General features: G+C 36.3%; 1 protein-coding gene across 9 annotated transcripts in view; it reads left to right on the top strand.

Moving 5' to 3' along the window:
- Positions 1-17,753, top strand: part of LOC105210060 (protein AF-10) — a 44,703-nt gene that overhangs the window by 1,558 nt on the left and 25,392 nt on the right. For 7 of the 9 annotated variants that reach the window (XM_029038917.2, XM_029038918.2, XM_011180785.3 and 4 more), the window contains exons 2-5: positions 2,236-2,826; positions 2,891-3,087; positions 3,152-4,269; positions 4,344-4,431. In XM_029038917.2, coding sequence (XP_028894750.2) covers positions 2,472-2,826; positions 2,891-3,087; positions 3,152-4,269; positions 4,344-4,431 — 1,758 coding nt within the window. In that variant the 5' untranslated portion in view covers positions 2,236-2,471. Of the gene's footprint in view, positions 1-2,235; positions 2,827-2,890; positions 3,088-3,151; positions 4,270-4,343; positions 4,432-16,340; positions 16,992-17,753 lie in introns of those variants that run through there. The other 2 variants (XM_054225918.1, XM_029038921.2) reach the window with 2 other exon arrangements.

Here is a 17,753-nt window from a genome sequence, read left to right as displayed (position 1 = left end):
AATATCTCATTATAGTTTTTATTTTGTATTCTTATTAAATTTATATAAAACTTTTACCCAATTTGCCTATAATATTTATATGTGTTTAAATGGTTGTAAGACTGTAGTTTTCTCTTCAAAAACTCGTCCTTTATAAAAATAATCTACAGCTGCCTTAGATAGTGTATTGAAATGTTGGTATGTAACCTCATGGCAGATACATACATATGTAGATATGTTTGTAAACATCCTTACGCATGTATTCTCTTCCACCCTATAACAAACTACACCAACCCAGATTTATGACCTAAATTCCTCAATTTCCTAGCCCACATTCCGTTTACCACCCACTATGCTGTATGTACCTATGTGAATTTATGTTTTGGTGCTACAATAGCAGTAGTCTATATCTATTAACGCCTGCCTTCTCTTCAGAACGCGAGATATCTGAGGTTTCATCCTAATTTATTTAGATATATGTACAATATGTGTGTAGTGCGTGTGAAGTGATGTAAAATATTAATTAAACATATTTTGTATATTGTAAATGTATGTTGTGACACTTATATCTTTGCTAGATACTTTGACGGGCCTCTACCATTTTTTTGTTTAATGACTCTTGATGTTATCCCAAAAATAAAGGAACCTAAAAGTGTTAAGCCTAGTCCGAACACTTTAAATGCACTTGTAAAATGAAATTAATAAAGTTATGAAATTAATAATGTGTTCTATATTGTTAAACTTCTATAATTTTAGTTTGCTTTTCAATTGTCACGTTCATCGAGATATGACATACAATTTCCTTGTTGAATAAATTTTTTTATATTGCCTTTAATTATCGCTCTAAACACTACTATTTTCTAAATATTTCACAAAAAATAGAAAATTTTCATATCTTCATTGTTATCAGTTACAGTTCGAAAAATCTATACAAAATTATTAAATAATGCATTATTCGTATATAGCCAAACACATGCTATAACTCTATATTCACACAAAAAAAAAATTATGACGAATGAAGAGATAACGAGCACTGATCCGATTTATATTCAATGGTAGCGCATCATTTGTAAACAAAAAAATTTAAGAAATCATATTTTATCTTCCATGCTACTATGCATTGCTGCTACTTTTAATAGAAATATGTACAATTGCTGCGTTGAGAGTATTTTTGGCTGTCGAAAATGCTCTTCTTGATATTCGGACAAGTTCGTTCACCTTTTCTTCTACACACATTCTTTCACTACTTCACACGTTTGCTGTTGTTGTTGTTGGTATTGTTGGGAGTATAAGTTGTTTTTGTTGTTCACGTTACTCAGATTTGTTAAAGCAACCGAGAATCATTTATTTTGCTAGTTACCATACTTTCTGGCCTACAAGATGTGGTCATTGTGGTCTAGTAAGGATAAGTTCAAAAACTTCCTTGTGGATTATGCGTTGTACCAACCTAATTTCTAACCCAAGAATAAGTTTTTTAGTTTTTGGAAGATACCGATTTGTTGGGTTAGCAGGAAAATTGTCGCTTATGAGCATAAGATGCAACAGCTTTTACAAATTTAAGATAAATCATTTTACACTTAGAAAATAAAATTGTTTTTTTTGACCATAAAGATATCTAAATTTTATTAGCTCTACGGTTCTACCAAATAATAAAAATAATATGTTTGCCTATTTAATAACCCGTATCCAAGTTTTATAGCACTTTTACAACCACTTTACAATAGTATTCAACATTATTTATAGAACTTGTTGCTTATGCTGCCTTAGTGGCTGTCGGCCCAATTCACCTTGACATTGATATTGCGAATTCATCCGCTTCGTCGCCTCTACCAGAGTCAGCTGTTTCTCCCGCCAACGCATTGTTGCTCATATTCTCAGAATTTCGCCATTTGTTTGCTTTTGTTATTGTGTACATTTAAGTGAATGAAAATACATAAATAAATAAATATACTGAAACTGGTCGCGCACGCATTTTACAATGACTTCTGCAATCAAAACAAAATTCGAACAAAATAATTAACTTAATGTTGTTGCTGTTGTAAAAAAAACTGTGTGGGAAATGAGTGCAAATTTGTACTTTTAGTGAAGTTATAGAAAGTTGTTGACAATGATATCAAAAGATTAATCGATTAATTAAATACAATATAAAGTCCGCCATAGCCGGTCCCAAGTTCGTGTTGTAAATATTTTAATTGAATATTTTCACTTTATTCACTTTAAGTTATCCAATAAATATATATATTTTTCCTTTTTCAGTGCTTGTGAAATCTATGCATTATATTATAAATGCATCGCTAAAAAAATCTAGTGAAGACTCGGTTCTTCGGAGAAGTGTCAAGGCTGGCACGTCTAAGAACATATTTATTTTTTAAAATTTTATACGACTTTCGACTGTTATGAGGTACGCTGGTTAACCTACAATAATTGATTATCATCATTGTTGGTTGCGGTGAAGTACGGGTGAGCGCTTGCATAAATCGTAACTAACCAGTATGAAGGAGATGGTCGGCGGATGTTGTGTTTGTTCGGATGAGCGTGGATGGCCCGAAAATCCGCTCGTCTATTGTGATGGTCAGAATTGTACTGTTGCCGTGCATCAAGCTTGTTATGGAATTGTCACTGTCCCAACGGGACCATGGTATTGTCGCAAATGCGAGAGTCAAGAGCGTTCAGCGCGTGTACGCTGTGAATTATGTCCATCGCGTGATGGAGCACTTAAGAAAACCGATAATCAAGGATGGGCCCATGTGGTATGTGCTCTATATATACCGGAGGTGCGTTTCGGAAATGTCACCACCATGGAGCCAATTATTTTGCAGTTAATACCGCAGGAGCGTTATGCAAAAAGTAAGTTTTAATACATTTCTATATTTTCTGAAAAAATATTCATAATAACTATTTTCCATTGCAGCCTGTTATATTTGCCAGGAGTCGGGCAAACCTAATCGCGCCACTGTTGGCGCATGCATGCAGTGCAATAAATCTAATTGTAAACAGCAATTTCATGTTACATGTGCACAGAGTCTAGGCTTGTTGTGCGAGGAGGCTGGCAACTACTTGGATAATGTCAAGTATTGTGGCTATTGCCAACACCACTACGGAAAATTGGTTAGTTTTTTATGAAAATTTGAAGAAATCTGAAAGTAAATATTATATATATTTTTTCTTACAGAAGAAGGGTGGCAATGTTAAGACTATACCGCCTTATAAACCTATAACACACGATACGTCATCTGATTCGAGTTTATCACCCGAGAAGGAACTTGACTCCGGCATGAATGCCACTGCCTCGTCAACTTCGGCGACAAGCATCAAAATTACCACTAATATAAATGCTGCTTCATCCACCAAGCAGCGTAAATCATCTACCGCCTCCAAGCAGTCGAATTCTTCATCCTCATCATCTAGTGCTGCCGCCGCAGCTGCCTCCTCAAGCGGATTTTCTAGCAGCTTACATGGCAGCAGTTTCTCAAATTCCGGCAATGGATCTGGTAATATTAATTTAGGGGGCGTTGGAGTCAGTTCAAGTGGTGCTAATAACAGTGGCAGCTTATCGGCCAACAATTCGTCCATTGGTAGTGGTAATTCTATGGGTGGGGGTGCAGGCGCCAATTCCACAACTAATCTGAAAAATTCTTCGAACAGTTCGAGCAGCTATAAAGAAAAAGATAAACATAGTAAAAATGTTAACAAGACTTCTAATTCAAGCAAAGATAAAGATGGTTCTTCGTCGTCATCGTCATCACGTGATTCACGTGAAAAATCATCAAAATCATCTAAAAACAAAGAGTTCGCCAATAATAACACAATGAGTGGCGCATCCATGTCCAATTCAAATGCCACATCGTCGAATACTGCGCTTAATATGAGCAGTTCCATGCATGATAGCCACAGTCATGGTAGCAACATGTCCACTCAAAATTCAGCACAAAATCTTACAACTACAACAGCAGGTTTAAGCATGAGCGCTAGTGGCAATTCAAATAGTAGCAACAGTGGCGGCAAAGAGGCTGCCAAGTCGGCCGGTACTTCGAACACAGTTGGAAACAGTGGTTTTGGTGGCAATAGCAATACGGCAGATTCGCATGTTAGCGCCAGTGATAACAGTAACTTTGGCGGCACGCATATGGATACTTCGACAAGTGTGGGTAACATGAACGTGAACTCTGTAAGTGGTGGCGGCGGCGGCGGTATGGCAAATGCCAGTGGCAAAAGCTCAAGTAGTACGGTAGCGAAGAAACGAAAAGCTGATTCAAAATCGAATAATAGCCTTGGGGACGACATAAATAGGTGCGTAATGACGGCAAAAATTAAAATATTTTATATATATATATATATATATATATATATTATTATTATTTCAGCCCATTTAGAGATATAATTAAGGACGTCAGTGTTACTTTAACGCCATTAACGGATTTTGAGAAGGAAATTGAAAAGAGTGCAAAGAAGGTAAGTCTTTTGAAATTTATTAAAAGCAGTGAAAAATCCAATCCATTAGTAATAAAAAAAATCACTAAATCGAGAATCAAGTAAGGTAAAGCTTCCGAGAGTAATATCAAACATTAAAGAATCAATTGCAATCATACAAATTGTATGAAACATTGCAAAATGTGGTCATATTAGAAAGGAAAACTAACATACTATCTAAACAACGTATATTCCAATCTAACCAACGTATATTCAAAAGTAGTTTAAGATATACAATACATGTTCAATCGATTTTCATTTAGTTTGTGCATACTTTACGTATTTAGTAATAATTGATGATGAACTATGATGTATATTAGTAAAACTATTTTCATAGTCAAACGATCAAACGATTTTAAAATCTAACATTTCAAGTGTCGAGTATTGTAACTAAGTTAATATATGAGTATCAATGATATTTGAGTAAATATAGTTCCTCGAGCTGCTAATATAATTGAGAGTACTTATTTTTAACTCTTGCAGGTAATGCTGGACCTTCACTATTTTATGCAATCGTATCCCCTTTATTAATTTTCTAGCTGTTGGAAACAGTTTGCCATTGAAATGAAAGTAATAAATAGTGAAAATTGTTTAAAAAAGTTAGCAATATATTTTTATTATACATATTCTTAGTTAATTTCCCAGCAAATTATAATGTTTTCTTCTATTCTGCTTATGTGCAATGAAAATTAAACATACAGTGGAACTTCTCTAACTTGAATCACCATAATCTACAAAAAAACTTCGAGTTACAGAATGTAATTTATATGAATTTTGACTTCTATTGTCAATTCAATAGTTCGAAGTATGGAGAACTTCGAGTTAGAGCAGTTCGAATTATGGAAGTTCAACTGTATCAAAAATGTAAACAAACCAATAGCTGTTACACTAAGCAATTTACAATAGTGATTTTTTTATAAAAAGTAATTTTTTTGTTTTATTGATGGAATCACAAAATGTTTCATTAATAATTGTATATGATTTATTGTATTTTATTATATATTCACTTTTTATGAGTAATACGCCAATTATATTAATATATTAGTCAATTTGGTAGCCGTATTACCAATTTTGACACAAAATTCGTCCAAATCAGCCAAATTGTCTATCAATAAATGAATCTCATAAATTACAAGTGTGCGCTTAAAACGGATTTGACACATTCATAACACATCATTCCAGTTCTATCTCCCATTGCTGTGGAGTTGTTAGTTTTAAACTCTGTTGTTCTCATATAAATTTGCCCTGAAGGGATACTACAATTCCCATAATACTTGCTGTTCGTACAACCACAAACAGGCTATTAAATTTCCTGCGTGCTGCAGCGTGTTTAACCTTTTTCGGTTTTTTAATAAATGTGCTACTTTTAAAGGATTGTTCCCTTAATATTGGACAAACCATAAACGAAATTGCTATAATAAAATAAATGAAGCACAACTGTCAGGAGCCACAAATTGTAAAACATTTCCCCTTTTAAGCGAGAGTGCAATTTTACTCACCACATGTATGTATGGTACGTACGAGACGGCGTAGGAATGGGACACGTAATAAATTACCACCTATCGATTTTCCATTACGACGTGCAATAATTTCTTGTTTTTTTTTTTTGCAATATTTCCGGGTTGAAATAAACCCAAATAAGTTCGCAGCTAGTGGCAGGCGGTGTATGCGTCTTATATGTATACAGACCCCCGAAGCTCGCGCAAATGTATATTTATTGTTTTACGGCTGAGCAACAGTCGCGTGCAGGTTGCATTAGCACCCACCCCCTTTTGATGTAATTTTAAGTTTTTTTTTTCTATTTTTGTTTTTCTGCTTTGGACTTCACTCCATTTGTACGCATAGCAACTTGTGCGTGGAGTTTTCGCTGCACTCGTGCTGACTTAATTTGTGAACATTTCCTTTCATGCGTTTACTTTCAATACGACAGTTTATTATAAATTGTAAAATTAAATCAATCGAAAGAATTGCCTTCATGCATTGCTACTGAAAAAAGGGTGAGTTTTTAAAATACTCCGCTTCTAATACTCTATTACGGGGTGTTTGAAAATTATTCAAGTGTGTTTTTGTTGTTTCGAACAATAGCGTAATGAGTTGTTCCGCTTTTGTTCTGATGACACAGGCGTCAATAACACCACTGCCTTTTCAAATTAATGACTCTCGAAAAACATTGCACTGTTTTGCTTACATCACGTACGTCTTTCAATGGTGAAGAATTCTATGACATTTAGACTATTAATGTATGAAATCCATAAATTAGCTTGATTTTAATTGTTAAATATATCAATATTATAATAATATGGGGATTCCCTAGACTCATGTTAAATAAGTAAAGAAAATATGCCATTAAATATGAAAATCATTTTGTTGATCGCATTATAGACTTTACGTTAAAATCTTTATAACTCAAAATTCAAGTTCTTAGTCGTAATTAAATTGGATCACTTTACTCTTCTAAAATCACATGGGCGACGAAGTAAGTCGAAACCATGCCTACTCTAAATATAACATATAATATTTACATTTTTCTCTCATGAAGGGATAGCTGAAATGTAATTTAAGCCAGTAAATTATCTTTCATTAGTCTTGTATTTTGTGACAGTTTAAGAAAGTAGATACCGTAATAAAATTTTCCAACTTTTTTTTTAAAACAAAACCCAAGCTATCCTTCATTTACAAACAATAAAAAATGCATCCTAACACCGAAGGTGAATAAATCTATAGTTTAACATAATGCTTTTTCATATTTGCCATTCTAGATACTTTAAATTTTCGTGGAACTATTGCCTTTTCAACCTTTAAATTCGTTTGACTGCTGAAATTAATGCTCACTTCGTTTACCTACTTGCTGACTTCACAGCCTATGGTAATTCGAAATTATTGTTAAATGTTTCGTAAAGAATTGCCATTTTTATGCTGTATTCGCAGCTTATGCTTGTACTTCTTACCAACTACTACTTACCTGCAGTTTCCAGCGTTTTTCACAGGAATTGTATCTCCTTGCGCCTCTTGAAGGTCACTTGCAATTGTCGTTCGCTTCTCTGCGCTCACTCGCGTGTTAATTGCTTTTCTTTGAATGTTACATTGAAAAATGTGATTTTCACAAGCCGCTGCCAGAGCAATACGCTAGAGTTCCTAAAATTATGTTGTTGTTATTAATAGAATGACTCGAGTTGAAGTGACGTGTAGCTAATTGCTGCAGTGGAAGGAAGTCAGAAGCCCATCGAAAGACACAAATTCACTTTAGTGGCAATAAAGACCAAACAGTAGAGTCGCTGGAAGTGTTTGTTGACAGCACCCGCTGACTATGTGTTGTTGCTTTGCTTTCAACTGCCGTTGCAAATGCCTTAGTTGTTGTCACGTGTTAGCCCAAACAACGTTTTTATCTCATTTCCTTTATTTTAGCTACTTTTCGCATACCTAATCTGTATTTTATTACTTTCGAAATATTTTTTTCTTCATTCTATTCATTTTTTCATGTGCAACTAAGGCAACGTTAACACTGACGGAGTATTCCTTGTTGTGGTGTGACGACCGCACGCTTGCAGTTTTGGCACTTTGTCTGCAACGAATCGCCAATTTAACATAGCTGTTAAGTGCAAAACTAATGGCAAATATAACGTATCAATGCGCTTCGAAAATCATTCCAAGTGACTCAACTAAATAGCTAAGTGTGACAAATTTACTTATATCGGTAATCTCATCGTTTTGGTTCAATTCTTCAAGTGTCTTACTTTACTTTGCTTTTAGCAGCCGTAGGATTGTGGGGTTAGGGCGCAACGAATTTAAGACAGTAATTTGTTATTTAATATACATGTTTTGACTTATTAGCTTGTGTAATCTTAGAAGTCGAGTAAATGATTAAGGAAATTTGCTATTCATTTGTATGTAAATAAAATTTTTATATTTTTCTGAATATAAGTATCTCTAAGATTTCATTGCTGATAATCACTTCTAGTAATTGGGTTAGTTTGAAGTTTTGTGTTGTTGATCTATTGAACTCTCATGTCCCATGCTGCATTTTATTGATTTTCATTTTGATAACGATTATCTCGATTTATGTGATCTGTTACGCTTGAATGCACTTTTTACTGATAATGCGTTTGTTGATTTTGTTTTTGTAATAGTTCCGAATATGCTCCAAAAGGTATCGGTTGTTGCTGTAAAAGTGGTTGACACGACAGTGTTAGCTTGGGCTAGTTTAGTTGGCAGATGTCTGCATATGCTGGGAGATCTCACGTAGACACGTGTTGAGCACTGTCCTAATGCATCAAAAATACCTTTATGATTCGTCAAAACGCTTGGAATCTGTTTTGGGATGATAATATTTCGAGTAATATCGGATGTAAGACAATATTTTACATATGGTAGTAGAAATTTATGTTAATTTGATTTGTGCTACTTTTTAACTCGTATTTTAACCTAACTTTTGTGTAACCTTCTATTGGAAGCGCTATAGCAACATACACTTCAAATTTATAGCTTACTTACACAAGTTCTTTCGGCCAAATATCATTGACTCAACGTAAATGGTTGTTAGCGTTTGCCACAAGTCTCTAGAAGCTAGTTTGTGTATGTATGATTATGCGTTTCCTTATTTAAATTTTTGATTTTTTTCTTTATTGCTTCTTCGTTTTCATTCTCTTTTATTTACTTGACTGTGCAGCACGTTCCCCATATTTATTTTAACCAGTAACGGTACTTACGCCAATCACGTAGTCAAACTTGAATAATATTCTTTACCTGGAGCTGCACACCTGCCAACACTCGTCCACACATATCTATATGTATGTGTATGCATACATTTGTGTGTTGTGTTGTCTCATCAACGTCATTTTGTTGGTTTTGTAATTTTAGGCGATTACACATGCAACGCCCACCATTACTAAGTACATATTATGTCTATTTGAGCCGGTACGCGTGTAAACATGCGCTTGAGTGCATGCCCTGTGCACCTGCTTCACACTATCAAAGCAAATTCTTTATAATAATAATATTCTATGATAATTAAAATCGTCTTTATTTTTATTCTATTCATCAGGACCATACAACAAAAAAATGTGTAATGTACTGTAATATCTAGAGCTGGTTGTAATGTACCGTGCTATCTAGAGATGGTACTACTTATAAATTTCTTTTGACAGGTTAAAAAGGCCGTAGTTCTTCTTAGACCCACCTTTCGAGTTCTCTTTTCAAATCTTGGAAGAATATCGCTCTTGTTATTGAACATCAATTATAGTTATTCCTCTGCGCCCTTTATTCGGTGTTACACTTTTCAATTTCCATATAAAAGGAGAGGCTCATATTGCATACGAAACTAAATTTTTTTAGAGTAAAGATGTTATTTCCTGATTTTGAAGTTTTAATAGACCCTATTCTAAAATTTAACCACCTTTTAATGGTTCATCCCATTGCTTAACGATCAAGGAACCTGGTCTCGAGTCTTAGATCTAATGAAAAACATCTGGATCTTTAAGGGGCACACCTAGTGTAGTGGCCTAAAAAAAGGTGATTTTTGGGAATTTTTATAAAAAAGCTACTTTATCAATTGTTTCAAAATTTTAATCTAAAAATTTTAAATCTAAAATCGTTTTTCGCCTGCCAAAATTCGATTTTTTTATTAGATCAAAAATCGATAGGTCATTGTATGGAGAACTATATAAAGAACATGTAAAAAAAAAACTCGATAGTGAACGGATCATTTGTTTTTGAGTAATCACTGCAGCAAATTCGGAAAATGATGTTTCGAGAAAAACGCGTTTAAAGAAATATAAAGAAAATGATCGTATTCACTGTTATCGAGCGGCTGCTCTTTAAATTGCTATAACTCGAAAACTATTTGAGATACCGATGTGAAATTTTAATATGTTATTTTTAAAGGTGTAATCTACCGAAATATGAATGAAAAATTGATTTTTTTTTTTTAAATTTCACACTAGGTACCAGAACCAGTAAAGTACCAGAAGACTCAATAGGGAGGGGAGGGAATCCAAGTCTCCATAGCGTGGAATTTAAATCTTTAAAAATATTTGTCATTAGTTGTTTTTTAGATTGAAATAGTTGTGGTACTTTATAGATCCTTCATTTGTAATACCTTCCAAGTGTTGAGAAGTATCTACTTCTCTTAAGTATCATTCTCTGTCGGCATATGTTGGTAAGAATCGACTCTTTTTGTGGTACTGAGCACTAGCACTAACTCGTGAGTTGACACATGTTTTAATTATTACCACGGCATTTAGATGCCTTATTAAATCATTAAATATATTAAAACAACAACAAAAAATAATTGAAAAGCTTCAGCCTCACGCCATCATGAACAATTAAGCCACAATGGGTGTAACAGCACCCAAAATAATAAGAACGGCAATTTCACGTATGTTTATTTACAGAACTCAAACCACTAAAACCCAATCACAATGATATTTCCTTGCACGGTTCATTATAACTTTTGCTTTGCAATTTAATTAGATTTCCCTGCACGATTCATGCCGATTATCGGCAGTTGCTCTGTTTCTTTGTAATTTTTTTTTTTTTGCTTTACGAAGATGCCGCATGTTTCTGCAGCCGTCTTCAAGATTCTAACATGCTTCATTGTTCTTTCATTCCAACATACGAGTATACTCACACCTAACTACCATCACACACATGATTTGTATTTGCCTAACAATTGATCTATTTAAATATCTCGACGACAATTTCGCAAATAAAACACGTTTTCCAGCTTCCTTCCTGTGTGCCAGACGCCCATAACCATCAACTAATTAAATTGCCTTCGAAATACGAACATACACGCACTCGTTTACAACAAATATTTGCGTTTGCACTCGTACCACGTACACATAAATGCTCAATCTGCGGTCAGAGGTTACGCTAACAGCCCAAACCGGCAACAAACCAATTGCTTTTGCTTTCATGCAATCAATGGGAGATCTGGTGACAAGCTGATTTACATCGTTTACTTTCGTGAATCCCACAGCGCCGATTTTGCATACTGAGAGTCCTTCATCTGCTCAACTAGTGAGCATGCAAAATTTGTTCACAACAACAAATATAGTAGTGTTGGCGCTGCAGCTCCTTGGCAGCGTGGTGTCCTTATTACTGCCTGAATTTATTTCACCACCGCCACCACCACAACACTGCCGTTGTAATTCAATTTATGGGAGAGTCCCTTTGGCGGCATTAACTTGTGCTCATTGCTGGCCCAATCGTCTGTTCAATTTCTTGCTGTGTGCCTTGCAACTCTCTCGACATTGTATGAGTCTACTTCCTGTATCCTGTTTCTTCACCTCTGCCCGCTCTCTTCTTATGCTGTCTAAATATTACAAAAACATCCAGCACAGTGTCATTGCTTACAATCTTTTTTATTTTACTTCTGTTCGTTCGTACTTTTCCGATTTGCTGGCGCCCTTTGGCCTTTAATCTACTTGGGAAAGTTTTTCCATCCCTTATTGGCTTGTAAAGCAGCGCACATTTACATATGTGTGTATGTGTATGTAAAAGCTGCTGAATCCTGAATGCAAATGGTGAGCGCTCTCTATAGCGTCGTCTAGAGATTGCTTTGATTATTGCCAACTGTTGGCTGCGACTGCGTCGACTGAATGTCTACGTGATTCCCATAACGCACTACAGCCCATTAGACAGTCGCCAGTTAAGTCATTGACGTGACGTCTGCAAAACAACCCTCCTCACACATGCTGTATTTGTGTGCCGATTTCTCAGTTTTAATTTTCTGTTTTCCAAAAATTGTATTTTCTACGCGTTCACGTGCATTGCCGTGTGCTCAAGGTTACACATCCATTGTTGCAGTGCGTCTAATGCACTCCTCCGTAACACGTTTGCTGTGTGAATAATTTGGACAGCTGGAAAAAAAGCTTTGTTATAAATTTGTCTGAAAGCGAATTATTCGATTTTGATATCTATAATTAATTTTTGTAATTGTTTTGTGGGCATTCTCTTCACACGCGGCACACGGTTTGTAATTTGCATTTCAAATGTTCACTCCCATCATCTGCAGCTTTTCTATGTGTTAAATTTCGAAGTGGAAAGTGGAAATGGTCACTTGTGACCTTCAGCGAGTTTAGATGCGAGTATTTATAATAGGTTAGGTTTCCATTGACATTGTCTTATTGTGTAAGTAACTCTTGTTTTGCTATAATTCTAAAATTTGTAAGCAAAATCCACCAATTAGATAGTAAACAACGAAGTTGAGTGCTTCAGATATTTTCCATATATCAACATGACCTTGACATTACTATTAATAAACCAATATTACATGAGAGATATTGAACCATGGATCTTCGGTTCCAAACTATTCAACGAACATTCTATAGTCTGAAGTTAAGGTGTGTATTACAAAGTATCTACTGTCATCCATCAGAGTAAACAACTCATTCGCTTTTGTCTGCTAGATCAATCCTAAAATATTAAGACCGTATGCAGCTCATTCCTCTCACGTAGATTTCCTTGATTTTCGGGACGAATTTTTGATATTTTCCCACCCTATATACTTGTAAAGTTCTCGAAAAGATAAGAAATAAATGATTAAGCATTCTTGTATTGCTTACTAAGCGCTTTCTTCACAATTTTTAAATTTTGTCTCTCCTTTGTATACCGTTATACCGTTTTAAATTAATTTAAATTTCAATTGATTCTACATCTGCTTGTACTTATCAACTTAATTGAGTGGTGTGTCCCTAACACGTAAAAAAACGTGAGTTTTTCCCCCAAAAAATATCCTTAAAGAAATTTATTTCCTACAATTGTTAAGTGTTGTAATCAGCTTTATTGGATTAAGTAATTTTGTGTTGAAAATATGTTAACATTTGCAGGCAAGCTATTTTTACAACACTTCTTATGCAGATACATATACGTATGTATGTATGTAATTCCTTTGACTTTTACTTTTTCAAAGTTTCTAAAATATGTAAATCTTTGCTGCAGTAAACATAAATAGCGTTGCACAATCTTGCGGCTGTCTATGCACGTCAATCTCATAAGGCCACTGCGTCTGTCTGCAATCAAAATTTAGCTTCGCTCTATAGTGTTCACAGTTTTCTTCTTCTATATTTGCATCGAGTTTTTCTAATATTTTCTTTTACATATTTTCCAGTGCTCCAAACTTATACGAACGTCTTATTTTATGCCCTGCCTTTGGATCGCCATGCATCTATGCAACTATCCAGTCAACGCTGCATTCGGTCCGTCACAGTCACAGTCTCTGATCTATTGATCTATTTTGGTGGCCCTTAGCGGCGGTAGCTTCTTCTTTTGCCTGTCATGTCTTTGTTGTGCTGTCTTCTTAGCTCGCTGGTGTTTTGTGTACGCAATCGACGTCTTCTTCGTCTATTGTGTTTTATACTTTGCTTTCTATTTACTTTTTGCGCTTCCCTACTTATTTTGTGTGCGTTTTCTATTTTCTTAGTCATTCCCACAGCCAAATCAGACTGGGGACTGAGAACTTCATTATCGCGTTGGCTTTACTTTTCGTTATCGTCATTGACAACGTCTTCGCCAGCTCTAACTTCATAATTACATGCAAAGCAGCAAGTATACACATCTAATTATTATCATTTCGTATCATCGTCGTCGACGTCGTCGTTGTCAGTTCTTTAACGCTACCTCGTTGCATAGAGGTTTCAATGTGTGATGATAGCAAACAAAAGGCCGCTGACACTGTGCCTCTTCCTGGTATTATTATGCCAACAAACATAGAAACACACACTGCAGTTCAGTATTGTTGTTGTTGTTGCATTATTACACCATTATTTCTTACAGCACCAACGAAAATGTAAAACACCGTGAGCAGCAACAAACGATTGCAATTCTCGATTTCATTCAGTTTTTCTCGTTTCTTGTTTTTGATATTTCTATTCCATAACATTTTTCTCTGAGTATAATCGTACTCTCTTTCATTGCGCTCACGCTCTTTGTTCTCTTAGAATTTTACTCTTTAAATGTTGCTTTTTTTTACTTACGTTGCTTGCCACCACAACTGTATGCAGTGCTAAACGCTAAACTTCAGCTGTTTTTGTTGTTGCTTTGATTAATATTTGTTTGTTGTTTTGTTCTATTGGTTATTTTCTTTTCACCGGTCTAACGACCTTCTTGTGTCTGGCTCAAGCCAGCGAACGTGCATTTGTTTGTGCTTTCGTTAGATTTGTAATAAGTAAGCGACCACGAGTCAGCCGGTCTTCTACTAGTCATATCTCGATAATCGCTGGGAGACAACTGTCAGCAGTATTCGTATAGTGTGGCAGTCAACGTGTTGATTTTGGCTTATGGATTTGTTGTGCTTAACAGCGGCGCGCAAATTAATACAACCACTTGTGAGAATTTCATAAAAAACTGTGAAATTTACCACTTATCGGTTAAGCGCCTAAAAGTATGCTAAAATATATTTTTAGAACTAATTAGCTAACTAACGAATAATTTATTTTCCCCTTTTTTGACACATCACATACAGAACCATCCCCAACCTTTCACACAACCCAAAATTCGGCAATAAACCACAAAATTCTTGGGATACACACACATGGCTTTTATAAAATTGTTCTTCAACCATTGTCAAACTTATTCTGATTATTTCACATTTTCCACGATGACAGCGTGACCTTGAGAACTTTATCTGCGTCTTCACTTTATAAATTTTGTATACTCAAATACCAATTCTTGACAAATTCTATACACAGTATTTCTCTCGAGAGTTTGGTCTACGTAACCGGAACAAATCCGAATTTTAATCGGGACAAGTACTGCCAACTCGGCAATATTTCTCAAAATTATTTGAAGACACAACAACAGTTTAATACATTTTTTCTTAAATCTCGGGAAATGGATTATTGCATATTTTCCATGATCTGGTGCGACCTTTAGATTTTTTCGAGTTTTCAATTTATAAATTTGATTTGCCCATAAATTTATATTCCAATTGAATTAAAGTTGTGTTTCCAATATCTTGAACGCATACTGTATTTGTGCATGGAAATTGTTCTGAGTATTTGGTGAAGCGGCAAAACACACCTCAACTTAACGCAACGCCACTATAGTAAATACAATAAACAAAACAATCGACCAAAAAGCGACTTTACTACAAACACATTTAACTGTATGGATATGCTATGTGCTATATGACTTAGTACGCTTAATAACATTGTAAGGAACAATCAAATATTGTGCTGCAAACATACGAGTCATTTACCTTACACTCTTACTCTGCCTACCCACCTCAATCGACAACTCTTTTCCCCACACAGGCGCGCCGACGTTGTCGCCGCCAACGAACGCCACATAGGAGTCGCCTAACAAATTTATCAAATTCACTAACCTAAGTACATATGTATGTGTGTGTTAACAACACTAAAACAACAAAACAACACAGAGAAAATAAAAGAGTCAACCGCAACATAAAACAAACCTATAAATTCAGCCATGCGAGTGCGAATGAACTTCTACACAGGATAAGGTACACGGTACGTACCGTACGATGTTGCAATGGTGGATTGCGCCGACGAGGAGTGTGGCAAAGAGTAGCCAGGCTGCTAACAGTGCCACCTTTGTTATATCACGACCAACTGCAAACACAACGAACCACACGAGCATGTTTGTATGTATGTCGTGTTTACTATAAACAACAACAGGCCGTCCATCAGCCGGTAATCGGTAACTCAACATAACATAACCGGTGTACTCGTGCATATGCGGTTGGTTGGTTGGTTGGACCGTTTTCACACAGGCAATTTTTGTCGCGGCAATTCTTAGTTTTATAGGAGAGGGGGCGACGAAGAGACGAGAATTTCTCTCTCTCTCGCTTCCCTTGGTCGCCCCCTCTCCTATAAAACTAAGAATTGCCGCGACAAAAATTGCCCGTGTGAAAACGGTCTTGCTTGTTTGGTTGTTGGGCTGGTGAGCGTGTAGCGCAGAGAGCGCACAAAAAGAGCTAGAAGCCTAGCAACGCAGAGAACGCAAAAGAACACAACAGGCAGCAGTAACAAGAAGCAATAAAGGGCGGCTGACTTTGCCGAGTGGAGTTGTAGAGTTGTGGAGTAGCTGAGCGCAAAGGTACAATGGCTAGGCCGTTCAATGCAGGCACAGGCAATGTGCTAATGTTTCGTGGTGGCGGTGAGTAAGCTGAGAGCACACCAGACGATAGACCGACCTTCTGAGCGAATCCCATTGCTGGCGTGTAGTCAGTACAAACCGTTCGGTCTTTGCGTTCACGCCACTCGTTTCAATGTACGGTTAGTAAATGTGTTCAAGTGTTATTGCCTAGCAAGCGTCTACGCTGCCGCTGCTACTGCCTGTGCCTGCACTGTTGCATCAGTTGCAACAACAAATAAGCAAACAATTTATTAACGCCGCATTTGCCGTGTTGCAGTGCGCATGCATACATATTGTGTGCACTATAGTTTCTAGGAGTGATCTCAGTGCTTGTGTTTGTGTGTCTGTTTATATATATGCATTTCTACCTCGGCTGCAGCAAGCAGGCAGGCAAGCAGCCGCCAACCATCCAGATATAGGCAAACAGTCAGTCAGCCGGTTTGTTGGTTAGTCAGTGACTCAAGTCAAAGTGTCAGCCGGTCGTTGGGTCGGTGCATTCATACGTATATTCGTGTGTTTGTTGTACAAAGTGTTTTTGTTTAATATAGCTTTCAATTTGACGCGTGTGTTTGTGCATTCAATCGCTTTTCATTCTTTTTTTATACAACTTTTGCTCTGTCGGCCGGGTTTTTGTCGTCTCGCTTTTGTTTGGTCTTTCGTCGGCGCGCTGGCCTTCCTGTGGATTCTGGTAACAGCGCGCATACATCTGTGTCTGCAAGTCGGTACCACCGTGTATTGCAGCAAATAGTCGCCGTCGCGTTCGTTGTGGCAGACAGGCAGCCAAAATAGGCAGCAAATTATCGTTGCCGCGTTGCGTTTGAGCCGTTGTCCGCATTGCAGTGAATATACTATGTGCATATAAATATATATACGAGTGTATATGTTTTTTTTTACATAATTCGTGTTTCGAAACGTTTTTGGTATTTAATTTGTGCATATCTGCGTGATTATTCGACGGCGGCAGCAAAGAAATATCCACATAACAATAATAAGAACAACAATTTGAGTGCAACACAAAATACGGAGCTAAATTGCTTTGACCGCACCGGAGCAATTATTTGTGATTTTTTCTTTAGAATGTAATTATTTGGCCTTTCGTTTTTGGCTCGCTGCAGCTTTTAACTGCACTTTGGGGAAAAAAGTCGAAAAACCGTGCTGTGAGGCACGCTATTTTGAGCTTTGTTGTTGTAGCGGCAGCCTAATTTAAT

This window comes from Zeugodacus cucurbitae, chromosome 2 (genome assembly GCF_028554725.1).
Source record: "Zeugodacus cucurbitae isolate PBARC_wt_2022May chromosome 2, idZeuCucr1.2, whole genome shotgun sequence".
Lineage (NCBI taxonomy): Eukaryota > Metazoa > Arthropoda > Insecta > Diptera > Tephritidae > Zeugodacus > Zeugodacus cucurbitae.
This window is presented reverse-complemented; position numbering and strand designations above follow the sequence as displayed.